At 40.0% G+C, this 13806-nt stretch overlaps 1 protein-coding gene across 12 annotated transcripts in view; it reads left to right on the top strand.

Annotated features, from left to right (window-relative positions):
* mycbp2 (MYC binding protein 2) overlaps positions 1 to 13806 on the top strand; it is a 243061-nt gene that overhangs the window by 152648 nt on the left and 76607 nt on the right. The window contains exon 53 of one of the 12 annotated variants that reach the window (XM_068034352.1): positions 13025 to 13099. The exons of the other annotated variants lie outside the window; for them this stretch is intronic. Within the exon in view, the coding sequence (XP_067890453.1) occupies positions 13025 to 13099 (75 nt within the window). The remainder of the gene's footprint in view (positions 1 to 13024; positions 13100 to 13806) is intronic. 12 annotated transcript variants of the gene reach the window in all.

Raw genomic sequence — 13806 nt, 5'->3', positions numbered from 1 at the left:
ACAGAATGTTCCCCATCAAGAGATTGCTTTTTTTAATTTGTTAAAAGTACAGGACAATTAGTGCTGCACCAAACTAATGCACTGTTTAACGAGGTCATGCTTGGCACAATTACTGACATTGCTTCGTAGCATAGAAAAGGAAAATTGTTTTAGTTCATTAATGAAAACTGCTCAGTTAAGTTCAGACACTTAGCAGTGGTTAAGGGATTTGATGTCCTCAACCCATGCCAACATATTTTATATTTTATCAGTGGCTGCAAAACTGAATATAGTGGGACTAAATATAATTTATTTCAAGAAATATTTGAGCAATAGGCCAATCAAATTCACTGGTTAATTGCACAGCACCTGTTTTTTAATATGCATGCAGTCACCTGATGTTGACTGCTTTAATGCAGCGTCCCATTTAACAGTTATGCAAGATATTGATAAAACACAGAAGATTTTGCGTGGGGGGAAAGGGATGAAAATACTGTCTGTTTGACTAGTTAAGTTTAGGGAGTCATACAAACATATAACTCAGGTAAAATTCTTAACTTGCCATGAGCACTCCTATCACTGTTAAACTGGTTTGCTCCCAGAATTCTCATGCACATGCATTGCTATTTGATGAGGAAATGACAAGTTGGATACTTGAACGTGGGATTGTCCATGGGTTTGGGTTGGGTTTAAAATATCTCCCTTTTCTTCCCTTGCTCCTGTTCCTTTCCAAGGCCAGAGTTATTTGGTCTTGTGCTGTGGCTGCTCTACTAGTCATGCCACCTCTTCCCTGACTATTGTCGAAGAGGAAGAAACATGAATAAATGCAATATTAAAGCACTACTCCCCTGTCATAAATGCTACCTTTTTTAGCAGCAGAATCTTAGTAGTAGAATGGCAGTCCTTGGGTCCATGTTCTGAGAAATTAAAATGTTAAATGGAAGAAAAGATAAAATTCTTAATTTGCCATGAGCACTCTTATCACTGTTTAGCAGGTTTGCTTCAAGAATTCTAGTGTATTTGATATGGAAATGACGTTGGATATTTGAACAATGATTGATACGTGGGTTTGGGTTGTATTTAAAATGTCTCCCTCTTCACTTCATCCCTTGCTCCTCTCCCTTCCCAAAGCCGGAATGACAATTCAGAAAATTATCACAGAAATAATAAAAATCAGTGCAATGTACTTGAGTGCCAGCAGCTCTGCAATTAACTTTTGTGCGGGTTTTAGTAATATACAGCTTGGGCTATTAACCTGTGCCAATATTCAAGGCAGGAGTGGAAAAGTTGCAAAGAGGGAAGGAAGCAAGTATTTTTAGCCTGTTAAATTTCTTGTGAAGTAGAAATATTTGCAGTGCATCTTAACTTTTGGCAACATCATACTGTAATGTGAACTGAATTATTTATAGAAGTAAAATCTAAATTGTATCTATATTCTGCTTTATTGGCTACAATCAAAATTAATCTCATCAATCTTGCATTTTTTTTTTAAATTAAGCATGTATGCATGGAGTGTATTTTTGCAACTTTTTTGTTCGCCAATGAAGTGAATTAATTTACTCTAACACCCAAGAAATTAAACCGTGCTTGCATGCAGTAAAACAGTCTTCAGTAAAACAATCTTCAGTAAAACACGCTATATTAGAAGTAAGAATATCCGAACTCTCAAATTATTGACAAATTGTTCACAAATGGCAGCATACGGGTTAATGGAATCGAGCAAAACAGGGGTGTAACTAAGTGGAGGCTAAACTCGTTCTGTTAATTATAATTTTCTCAAGCAAGCCACATTTATTCTGGTTTGTTACCAACAGTCCAATTGCAGGTATCTAATGTGCATGCTATAACACTTTTTAAAATTGATTTTGGCACTTCTGTGTTGCAAGATTAGAGTTGGATTGTGTTGCATACTGTGCAAAAATTGTGATTTACATCATTCGTATTTGAGTTTTATCAAGTAAAAGTCAAAAGAGAGGTACAAGTTTAGTACATTCAGTGTTGTGCAATCAGATTTTGCTTAATTGATTTTATTAGCAAAAATGTATTTCAATTTCAGCTATTTGTTTCAAACAAATCATCCGCATTAACAGCTAGCTTTTTTCTGAATATTTACTTTATGCATATTGTTTTCACATTTTGCTTTCATCCATAAGGATATTCAAATAGAAGTTGATTTTTGATGAGGGCATAGATTTCATCTTGAATTTTCCAGTGTTGTGCAACTTTCCTGAGAGGGACAGCGAAATAACTGCCTTTCTTTATATGTGTATTGTAAAAGAAAAAAAGTTTTAGAAAAAAAGTTTTAAAAAAAAATTATACTTGGATCTGTGCTTAGTTCATACTGTGTCATACGCCATGCACCAATTGTGACTCTTGTGTTAAAGGCCATATAGATGTTACACAGTTTAGGTATGACTATATTGAATCTCTTGCAGTTTTCTCATCTTACATTCTCTTCGGTTTATTTGAAGTAGATGATTTCTTTCGGAATAAGTGATATTGCTGTGCTGAAATTAGTGGACTGAGAAGTACTAAATATGTCTTTGCCAAATAATTGTATTCCTTTAGCAACTCTACAGAGGTCTTGCATACTATTTCTTCTACTTCTTCACAGGATATGGTGAAAAAATCTTGCCATCTGATTGGCAGTTCTCCTGTACAGCCAGCAACCTTTTTTTTCATCGTAACCTTTTTTTGTCTATCTATTTTATCAAAGTTCCTCTGAATTATATTTACACTCCCAAGTATTCTGCCATACGTTATTTTCTTGCTCCCTGAATCCTCGCAGTTGAAGTCGATTCATCACACTGTCTGCTCTTCTAACTTCTCAAACCTTTTTGCCCAGTAGCACACAAACGTCACCCTTCCCTCAGTCACTCTTTCCAAACATAATCCACAATTGTTTAACACTGAAGCGTGACATCTAACCTCATCTCTTTTCTCTCAATCGTTCTGGCCTTGCTGTCCAACGCTGTTGCCTTTCTCAAGGAACATTAGGGATGGGCAATAAATGCTGGCTTGGCCAGCGACGCCCACATCCCATGAATGAATTTTTAAAAAATGAATAACATTTCCTTTTGACTAGTCTATTGAGCTAAATTTTTGTCAATCTTGAATAATTGAAAATGTATCACTGGAATCTGCATGTTCAATAGGTTTGAATGATTGAAAATTGCTGGAATACTGATTTTCTCCCACACCATTCATGAAAAGTTAAATCAAAATTGTATCTCTTCCTGTAACTGTCTTTTATTCATTCTCTCTAATTACTGTTTTCCTTTTTCTTTATAGGGTTTGTTACTGTACTATACTTGTCAGTGTGCTGTTAATATTAAATGAGAATAGTAGACTTTGGGTCAAAGTAATAGGAATTTATTTGCAGGGGTCTTATCTCTAAGGCATCTACATTAACACTGAGCAACACGAGGTTCAGACTTGTGACACATCCTGTGATGGTGCAGAAAGTTTATACACCTAATATACCCAGCAACAGCTTATGTACATTATACTACAGTTACGGCCTCAGTGAGACTTAGCATTAAAATACGAGATATGAACCCCCAGACCAGTTTAAAGAATTAGTTTTAAGACTTACTAAAGCAACTAAACTTCAAAAAAACGTTCTCATTAACTAAACAGTACTTCGTAAGTAGCTTATACACCAAATTACAAAGAAAGGTATTTACTTATTAAAACACTTGAAAACCTCACACCACACTTGTACGTTCCACAGTCCTCTTTTAGCCACATAATTTTGTCATCAAAGTCCCAAACTCCTCGCAGTTGCAAAGGTTGATTTCCCACACCTTTTCAAAATTGGTGTCCTCTTCGTTCAGTTCTCTGAGCACCTCTGACCTGGACGTCTGTGAATAAGGCAATTCCTAGTGATCCTGTTGGGCTTTTACTTCTCCACAAACCTCAACTTTCAAAACCGGTTCAAGGCTTTGCAGCCTTTCGCTGTATCAGTCTTCTGAGAGCAGTTTTTTTTCCCAAGAATCTACTTTATTCATAAAAATCTTATTTATTAAAAAAAAAACATTGCAAACCAGTTCCAATTTGACATTCCAGAAAGTGCAAAAGAAATTAGTTTCCTTCGATACAGAAAGTGAGTTGCCTCAACCCTTGCCATTCTATTTTGCATGCAATGTACATTTGCATTACACAGCAAAACCATATTTTGGTGCATGTAGCCCGAGGGGTTGAACACAGGTTCCTGACCCTCGGTTTACTATGGCGAGAGGACCTTACACAGTGTCCTTTCCCCGTTGAGCCTTTGCGACAGCTGCCCCAAACTTTAGTGCGTCCTTCAGCACGTAGTCCTGGACCTTGGAATGTGCCAGTCTGCAACACTTGGTCTTCTGAGAGCAAGTGTTCCCTCTCTCTCCCTTGCGGCTGCCACTGCTGGTTTCCTTTCTTACAGCCTCCTCTGAGGTGGCCAACGCTGATCTTCTGTACAGTCTGTCTGCCTTCAGAAAATCTGTTAAACTTATCTGGAATCAAAGCTTATTGTCCTTTTCCAATATGCAAAATCCAAAAGTCTGGTTTTCAGCAGAGCCACCTGGGGCTTCCATTGTTCTCGGGTGTTAAGAGCTCCCTGGTAATTTGCATCTTCAAAATCCCTGACTCCTTGCTAATGATCCGAAAGTGGGAGCGTGAAACCCATTGTTCTTCAGGTGTTGTACCCCTGCAGTCTCGGTTTTTCAGAAAAAGTCTTTGATCTGAATTCTCTGTTGTCCTGGTAACCAAGCTTTCTGTCTTGTCCTTAGACAGAGTGGTTGTGAATTCACCTGACTTCTCAGACTCTATGTTAAACTTGTAAAAATTAGTTTTAAAAACATAATCATGTTACAAAGTCCAGCATTTATAACACCTCCCCCCTTAGAAAAAAAGAAAATTCATTACTGTAGTATATTTTTCTTACAACATAATCACATATTACATTGTAAACATTTTCATTATTAAAATTTTACACTTGTTACGACCAGGTGAGAAAGGGGCCCAGGGGTTCGCTCTCAGCCTTTGCCTGGTTTAACCATAATGGGGTTTAATTTAAAAAACACAATGTTTTAGCTCCTCCTCAGTGAATCCTTTATCACTGCTTTCCAACTGTAAGGCAAAGAAATCAATCCGACAGGTTTTCTTAGATTTACACAAGGAAGGTGGAAGTTTATTAACCTTAAACTCTAATCCGGTTAACGACTACGAATACACGACGCGATCACGCTCGCATGCATACGCGATAAACACGGACGCAGATAGAGACAGAAAAAGTAGAAAGAATAAAGGAGAAAAGTTTGAGGGACTAGCTGGGTGTATTTACAGTCTTTTGAGTTCAGTGTGGAGTCTTTGGTTGATGCTAAGTCTTGCTGTTCGTTGGGGCCCAGTGCATGCTTTAACTTGTTTCGATGTAGGAGTCTTTTCTCTCTTGAGGTTTGAGACTTCAGTGGGTCTGGAAGCTTGTGAGAGAGAGCCAGCCAGGAGAGAGGCGCTCTTGTTCCAGGTTCAGTTGCAATCTGTCTTCAAACTGTTCTGATGAAGGGTCACTGACCTGAAACGTTAACTCTGCTTCTCTCTCCACAGATGCTGCAAGATCTGCTGAGTATTTCCAGCATTTCTTGTTTTTATTTCAAACTGTCCTGTGCCCCAAAAAAAAGGCTTGGGACAGCAGGTTAGTCATGTGAGCAGCTTGTTTAACCACTCCTGAATTTGTGGATTCTCCATCTTAGCAGACACTGGTTGTGAGCTTCCTTACACCTTCAATGTCTGGTGATCAAAATCCATTTGGGTTAATTGGACCAGGGAGTAGCTGCTTTGTCTCTCCAAGCACCGTCTCTTAGTATGCAAATGTCCTCCAGCTGTTTGTACTGTACATTAATGCTTTAGACGTGAATATAGGAGGTATGATCAGTAAGTTAGCAGATGACATGAAAGTTGATGGTGTCGTAAATAGTGAGGAGGATAGCCTTAGATTACAGGACGATGTAGATGGGCTGGTAAGATGCGCAGAGCAGCGGCAAATAAAATTTAATCCTGAGAAGTGTGAGGTGGTGCATTTTGGGAGGACTAACAAGGCAAAGGAATATACAATGGATGGTAGGACCCTAGGAAGTACAGAGGGTCAAAGGGACCTTGGTGTACTTGTCCATAGATCACTGAAGGCAGCAGCACAGGTAGATAAGGTGGTTAGGAAGGTATATGGGATACTTGCCTTTATTAGCTGAGGCATAGAATATAAGAGCAGGGAGGTTGTGATGGAGCTGTATAAAACACCAATTAGGCCACAGCTGGAGTACTATGTACAGTTCTGGTTGCCGCACTTCTAGGAAGGATGTGATTGCACTGGAGAGGGTGCAGAGGATGTTCATGAGGATGTTGCCTGGGCTGGAGCATTTCAGCTATGAAGAGAGACTGGATATGCTAGGTTGTTTTCCTTAGAGCAGAGAAGGCTTTGGGGGTGGGGAGGGGGTGGACCTGATTGAGGTATACAAAATTATGAGGGGATAGATAGAGTAGCTAGGAAGAAACTTTCCCTTAGCGGAGGTGTCAATAACCAGGGGGAATAGATTTAAGGTAAGGGGCAGGAGGTTTAGAGGGAATTTGAGGAAAAATCTTTTCGTCGAGAGGGTGGTTGGAATCGGGAACACGCTGCCTGAAGGGGTGGTAAAGGCAGGAACCCTCAACATTTAAGAAGTATTTAGATGAGCACTTGACAAGCCATTGCATACAAGGCTACGGGCTGAGTGTGGAAAATGGGATTAGAATAGATAGGCTTGATGGCCGGTACGGACATGGTGGGTCGAAGGGCCTGCTTCTGCGCTGTATAACTCTATGACTCTATTCCACCAACGTGTCTATGTCCTTTTGGAGTTCACTATCCTCCTCACAGTTCACAATGCTTCCAAGTTTGTATCATCTGCAAACTTTGGAATTGTGCCCTGTACACCAAGGTCTAGGTCATTAATATATATCAGGAAAAGCAAGGGTCCCAACACTGACCCCTGGGAAACTCCACTACAAACCTTCCTCTAGCCTAAAAACCATCCGTTCACCACTACTTTGTTTCCTGTCACTCAGCCAATTCCATATCCATGTTGCTACCGTCCCTTTTATTCCATTTGCTTACAAGCCTATTGTGTGGCACTGTATCAAACCCTTTTAAAAGTCCATGTAGACTACATCAACAGCAATGCCCTCATCAATCCTCTGTTACCTCCTCAAAAAAACTCCAGCAAGTTAGTTAAACATGATTTTCCTTTAAGAAATCCATGCTGGCTTTCCTTTATTAACCCACATTTGTCCATGTGATAATTTTGACCCAAATTATTTTTTCTAGAAGTTTCCCCACCACTGAAGTGAAACTGACTGGCCTTTAGTTGCTGGGCTTACCGATACATCTTTTTTGAACAAGACCATCTGGGGTCACAAAGGTGGAAATTTCTTTCGCTTGGTTGGTCAAGGAACTTGCCAATAACTTTTCAGCAAGTCCATCTTTCTGATAAAGACTGAATTCCCCACTCTGTCAATACAATTCTCAAGTCATGGGATTGGATAAGAGTTTGTTTTAGTTATTACATTGAGTTTCCGAGAATACAAAATCTTTTGGAACATCTGGTTTTGGAACAAGTATCACTGGTGAATTCTAGCTACTTCGACCAGGTTCAATTATATCATTCTTTATTATTGAACCTCCTCTGACGAGCCAATTTATCAGGATTGAGTTGCTAAGGGTTCTGTTTAATGGCTGTAGCTGTCCCTACATTAACCCCAGGAGTAACCAGAGGAGTTCGACCTGGCATATCTGCAAATTTTGCTTTAAATTATTTTTGCAGTTTAGCTATGTCCCTTTTATGCTGTTTAGAAAGGTAGTGTAGAACTGTATCTACATTTTCGAACACTTCTGTGTTTGCCGGTTTCATTGCAGGGGTTTCAATCTGAGCATTCTCAGTCTCTGCCCCTTTCCTCAAGTTCATCAAAGTACCACTGTCTTCAACCTCCTCTTCTGTCATTTGACTTGCATTGATTTGCTGACAAGGTTCATGGTCATGGTATCTTTTCAACATATTCACAGGACACACCTTTTGACTTTTCTGTCTGTCTGGGGTACTAACCAGATCGTTTGCCTCACTAAGTTTCCTCTTAATGAAGCAAGGCCTACTGAACCTAGCTTTCAGTGGCTTCCCAGGCAAGGGCAACAAACCTAACACCTTGTCTCTAGGCTGCAAACTGCTTGCCTTAGTTGTTTTAGTCACTTGGATTTTCATCATTTGCTGGGAAATCTTGAGATGTTTTCTGGCCATATCACTAACTTTTGAGTCTCTCTCAATTATGTCGCACAATGTAAGAGGGCAGTTTCCTCTTCCTGTGCTAAAAATCTTTTAGTGGGTTTAAGGGGACCCCTAACCTCATGCCCATAGACCAAATCAAATAGACTGAAAGCAATGGATTCATTTAGTATGTCTCTGGTGGCAAATAATAGTGATATCCCCTTATCTCAATCATAAGGATACTCAAAACAATAAGCCTTTATCATATATCTCTCCAAAGCACCTTGTGACTGTGGATGATAAGGGATATGAGCTGTCTCACTCCCAAATTAGTCATGACCTCTTGAAATACCCCTGACATGAAATCTGACCCCTGATCTGACTATTTCTTTTGGCAATCGATATCTAGTGGAAAAAATGTATTAACCCCTCAATCACAACATTCGCTGTGATTTTTCTCATCTGGAAACCTAGCGGACAAATCTATGATGGTTAGGAGAAACTTGTGACCTGACTTAGTTGTGGGTAAGGGTCTGATGCAATCCACAAGAACCCTACTAGTTTGTCAAAAGCAGATATCGGGGTCAGTGGGGCTGGTTTAATTGAAGGCTGTGGCTTCCCAACTATCTGACATGTATTGCAAGTTCTGCAAAATTCAACCACATCTTTAAGCAAGCCTGGCCAATAAAAATGCTGTCTTATCCTGATCTGAGTCCACATGACCTGCCACTGGGATCTCATAAACAATTCTCAAAATTTCACTACGGTGCCCCAGGGAAACAACAACCCGATGAACTATAGCCCAGTCCTCATCAGTGGGTCTCTGGGAAGGTCTCCACTTGCTCATTAAAATGTCATTCTTAATATAATAGCACTCGGGGACCTTCTCAGCTTCTGCCTCAGAACATGCCATTTAAGATAAACTTGTTAAATCAGGGTCTGCCTGTTGTACCTCAAGACTATCTGCTAAACAATTCACCATTGCCAGCTTTGGAGCCTTTTTCATCAACATCCCCATTGTCATACAGGCCCCCACCTACCAAGAATGAGGCGCACATTTTTGCCACATGAACATTAAAACGTAAAACTGGTCCTGTGAAGAAAAGAGGGCCTGTCACAAGGAATTGCCAGGTCCCTCGCCAGAAAGACCTTTTTTGCATGCTAGCAGACAGTGTTGGAACAAAGGACTCAGTCCTTGCTTCCCCAATACACAGAAGTGGTCAGACCAGTTAAGTCACGTGACTAACTGGCTGTTGCAGAGTTTGAACTTGCCACAGAGAATTTGAACTCGGAAAGCTCTTTTCTTCTGGACTGAGAACACCACTCTCCTGTCTGCTCCCATCTCTCTCATGGAACTGAAGACACGTGAACCCCAAGAGAGAAAAGTCTTCTACAGTGAACAAGATACAAGAAGCAAGACTACTTACAAAAGAACTACAGTGAGCTCGAAGCACAGTAAACAGGAAACTCTTCTGATATTGCCTCAAGCCCCTCTCTTTTTCTTCTCTCTTCTGTCCCTATTTGCATGTGTGTATCGCGCATGCATGGTAGCGTGGGCACGTCGTATATCCGTGGGCGTTAACCGAATTAGAGTTTAAGTTTTAATAAATTTCACTTTTCCTCTTTAAACCTACGAAGGCCTGTTTGTGCTCGTTTCTCTGCCTTAAAATTGGAAAGTGGTGAACAAGGGGGAAGCTCAAAACACTATGTTTAAATTAAACGCTGTTAAAATAAGACCAGGTGAAGACAGTAAAAGACCCCTAGACACCTTTCTCACCTGGTCGTAACACCATTCAAATCCTTGAAAAAAGTTTCAGCCAACCAAACATCCAAATTGTTCCCCACAACAACTGAATCCTTCTGACATGCAGGCCCCCACCTGCCAAGAATGAGGCACACATTATTTCACCACATGAACATTAAAGCTTAAAATTGCTCCTGGGAAGAAAAGAGGGCTTATCGCAAGGAATTGCCAGGCCACTTGCCGGAAAGAACTTTTATGCATAGTAACAGACAGTACTTGGAACGGACAAAGGGGCCACTCCTTGCTCCAATTTAATCCACAATGGAATTTTGATTACCAGGCTTTGATGGTGGAGAGGCTAGCATTCCAGGTTAACTGCTAAGATGGCCGAATACACAAACAGACGTGGTCAGGCCAGTTTTGTCACATGACTGACTGCTGGAGTTTTTTTGAATTTGAACTTGCCACAGGGAATTTGAACTGAGAAAGCTGTTTGCTCCTGGACTGAAAAGATCTCTCTCCTGTCTGCTGCCATCCCTTTCTCACGGAACTGAAGACCCATTGAAGATACATGAACCCCAAGAGAGAAAAGTCTTCGACAGTGAAACAAGGTTTAAGAAGAATACTGGGCCCCAACGAAAAGCAAGACTACCTACAATCAAGGACAACAGTGAGCTCAAAGCACAGTAAAAACCCCTCTCTCCAGAGATTGCTTCAAACATTTTAACTTTATTTTTCTTGTCTTTTCTGTCTCTGCATGTACATATCGCATATGCATGCTAGCTTGGGGCGCGGCGTGTATCCATAGGCGTTAACTGAATTAGAGTTTAAGTTTAAGGTTTAATAAATTTCACTTTTCCTCTTTAAACCTGAGAAAACCTGGTTGTGCTGATTTCTTTGCCTTATAATTGAAAAGTGGTGAACAAGGATTGACCAAGGGGGAGCTCAAAACACTGTGTTTAAGATTAAACCCTGTTACAATAAGACCAGATGAAGACAGTAAAAGACCCCTAGACCTGGTCGTAACACTTCTCATCTTGTTTAACCTTATGAGCCTGGGATTTTGTCACTACACAATCTAGGAATATTCCAGGAAATTCCTCCTGCATGACTTCCATTTCTGCAACCTCAACTGCCTTTTCTGAAACGACTGGAGACGCCAGTGCCTTATCCGCAGCTAAGCCATTCCCTAACAACAAATCCACCCCTTCATTATGCAAATCCAGGATGATTCCCACTGTTACCAGATTGATGACTAAATCACATTGCAGACTAACTTTATGCAATAGAACGGATAAATAACGCTTCTCAATGCCCGCACCATGACATTCGCATTCATAGCACTACTTGTGGGAAAATCTACGTCCATTAATGACTGTGCAGCTTAGAGAAATGGTGGCAGATCAATCGGCATGCCCACCTCATGTGACACACATGAATTCTCTGACTCCATCTTAAACTTTTAAAAGTCACAGTTTTTAAAACCTAATCATGTTGCAAAGTCCAGCATTCATAACAGGGCTCTTGCATACTTTTCTCATTCCTTGTTTATTTGTCTCACTCTTTGTGCAAGTATCTGCTGTATCTACTCATTTCTATGTCTTCCCAATCTCTCAAGTTGGTTCTAATTTTCTTCAGCGACGTATTCAATTTCTAGTTTACATTCTTTTTAAGCAGAGGATACTCAGCAAGCAGGTAGTCAACTTGCGCCAGGTTGGAGATACTTGGTCATAAGATACTGTCTTGAAGTTGTTTGAATGCACATGGGAAGACAAGGTTAGGAAACTGTTGGGAATGTGTGGTTTGACCTGGATGGGATTTGTTTACGCAAAGTAGTAGACAGGAGAGGTTGAGGCTGGAATTACATATGACAGATCATGTCTGAAAGGCGAGTGATCTGGGTCTTAGGAGCACTTGGAGCTGGGCTGTTGGATCATGGTGCTAGGCCCACAGAGCTAAGAAAGGTGAGACCTGGGGCCTCTTGGCACGGGACTGTTGAGGTTAGAATATGAAGTCTAAATATGTTTGGGGGTAGTAGGGTATTGGTACACCTGGAAGTCAGGAGCCTAAGCCAAGCAGTGTTTAGGGCTGGGCCATTGAAGTATTACGGAAGGACCCAGGTCTTTTGAGAGTGGAGTAAGCCTATGTAATGGAATGCTATTTTAGGCATAAGATAGCATAGGTCTGTTTTAAGGTGTGTTTTGTGACTTTTTTTATTTCCTCCTTCCATGCCTTAAAAACTGTTAAATTTGTTATATTATGGCATAAGTATCAGCAGTGTTTGGAGAGCCATGATGGCTGCTGCAAGAGCTCGGGGATGTAATTGGTTCTGGTTTCGTGTTTTCTTTGAGTGAAATATTTGGGTTCTCTTTGAATGTGAACTTTGAGCCAATCCAAAAAGATAAGCAAGCTTTGTGCCTTCCAGACCTATCTAGAGTTTTCTGTTGCCTTACACACAGTTCGGGCACACGCCAATTGCAAAACTTGCATTTTGTAGGAGATTCTGAATTTTTTTATAAACTGATAAAATGAAAACAAAGTGAAATTTGTATTTAACAGTATTAATTATTTTCAGCCTTTCTTTTCTATTTGCTCTGTTTTCATATCATTCCTTGCTTTTGCAGAAATTTTCATCTGCTTGCTCTTATTTGAAGTGGGAGGGAAGATAGGCGATTTGCCACACTAATTTTGGATACCAGTGCTGTTGGTTGCTTATTCTACAGAAGGGTGCCTTGCTTTGCTGCAAGATTGAAGAATGTGCCATGAATGTCTTCAGATGTGCTACCCCACTTAGTAAGCCAGTTGAGAACGGATGGAAGCCAGATATATGGTTGGTTGGATTTCAGTGACATCCTCTGGCTGGGATTTAGTCCCTGGTCAGGCATGTAATGTGAACATTTTAATTACAAATGGTCTGTTTCAAAATTGGACTAATTGACATAAAATGCGAATGCTTTAAATAATTTGACAAATTTCATCAAAATATTCTGGCATCTTAATTAGGACCCTCTCCATGTCTGCCTTAAACTTTAATTAGATTGTCTTTAATGCTAGCAAAGGAGTTAGGGACATGGATATCGTATCATGGACTTCCAAGATTATATGGTATCAGGTAAGTTAAAACATGAATGGTTAACGTTTGGCTTCTCAAATAGAGTCTCTCTTAATGCTTTTGTAAAAAATTAATCAAAGGTTATAAATGGGTTTTAAAAAATCAATCTTGCTAAAAATTAGTTTATAATATGCCTACATATCAACAATCTTGACATCTGTTTTGTACTATGTGACTTCGTTCAGTGTTTTCAGGTTAGATTTTTGTTTCTAGATCTACTGAACAAAAATAAGCACAGTATAAAAGGTTTCCGAATGTGTTATGTTGTCTCCAAGATTGTCATCTTCAAGATATTTACTTATAAATTGAATTTATTGTGAAGTGACGCAATTAACTTTCTAGGAAGGAGTTGGTCATAAAAATGTGTTGCTCTAAATGCTACAGAATGCTTTACATCAAAGAAGATAGCAAGATGGGAGTGCTTTCTGTAGAAAGTAGATAAGGTTGTGACCAGAAGAGTGCATTAGTGAGACCAAAAGTGTAAGAGTCAAGATTGGATGTGAGGGAAAAGTCTGGGGATCAGCTGAATTACCAGCAAAGTTAAGGATATCTATTTCCCCCATTTTCATTGTAGGCAGTGTACTGGAGATATGGGATGCATCAGGTTGACATTTCGGATGTCGACCTATCAGAACAGAAGTTCTAGCAGAAAAAGATGGATCTGTTTATTTCCCCCTACTTGTCTTGAGTTTTAGTTTTCATTTCTA

This window comes from Heterodontus francisci, chromosome 6 (genome assembly GCF_036365525.1).
Source record: "Heterodontus francisci isolate sHetFra1 chromosome 6, sHetFra1.hap1, whole genome shotgun sequence".
NCBI classification, from domain to species: domain Eukaryota; kingdom Metazoa; phylum Chordata; class Chondrichthyes; order Heterodontiformes; family Heterodontidae; genus Heterodontus; species Heterodontus francisci.
This window is presented reverse-complemented; position numbering and strand designations above follow the sequence as displayed.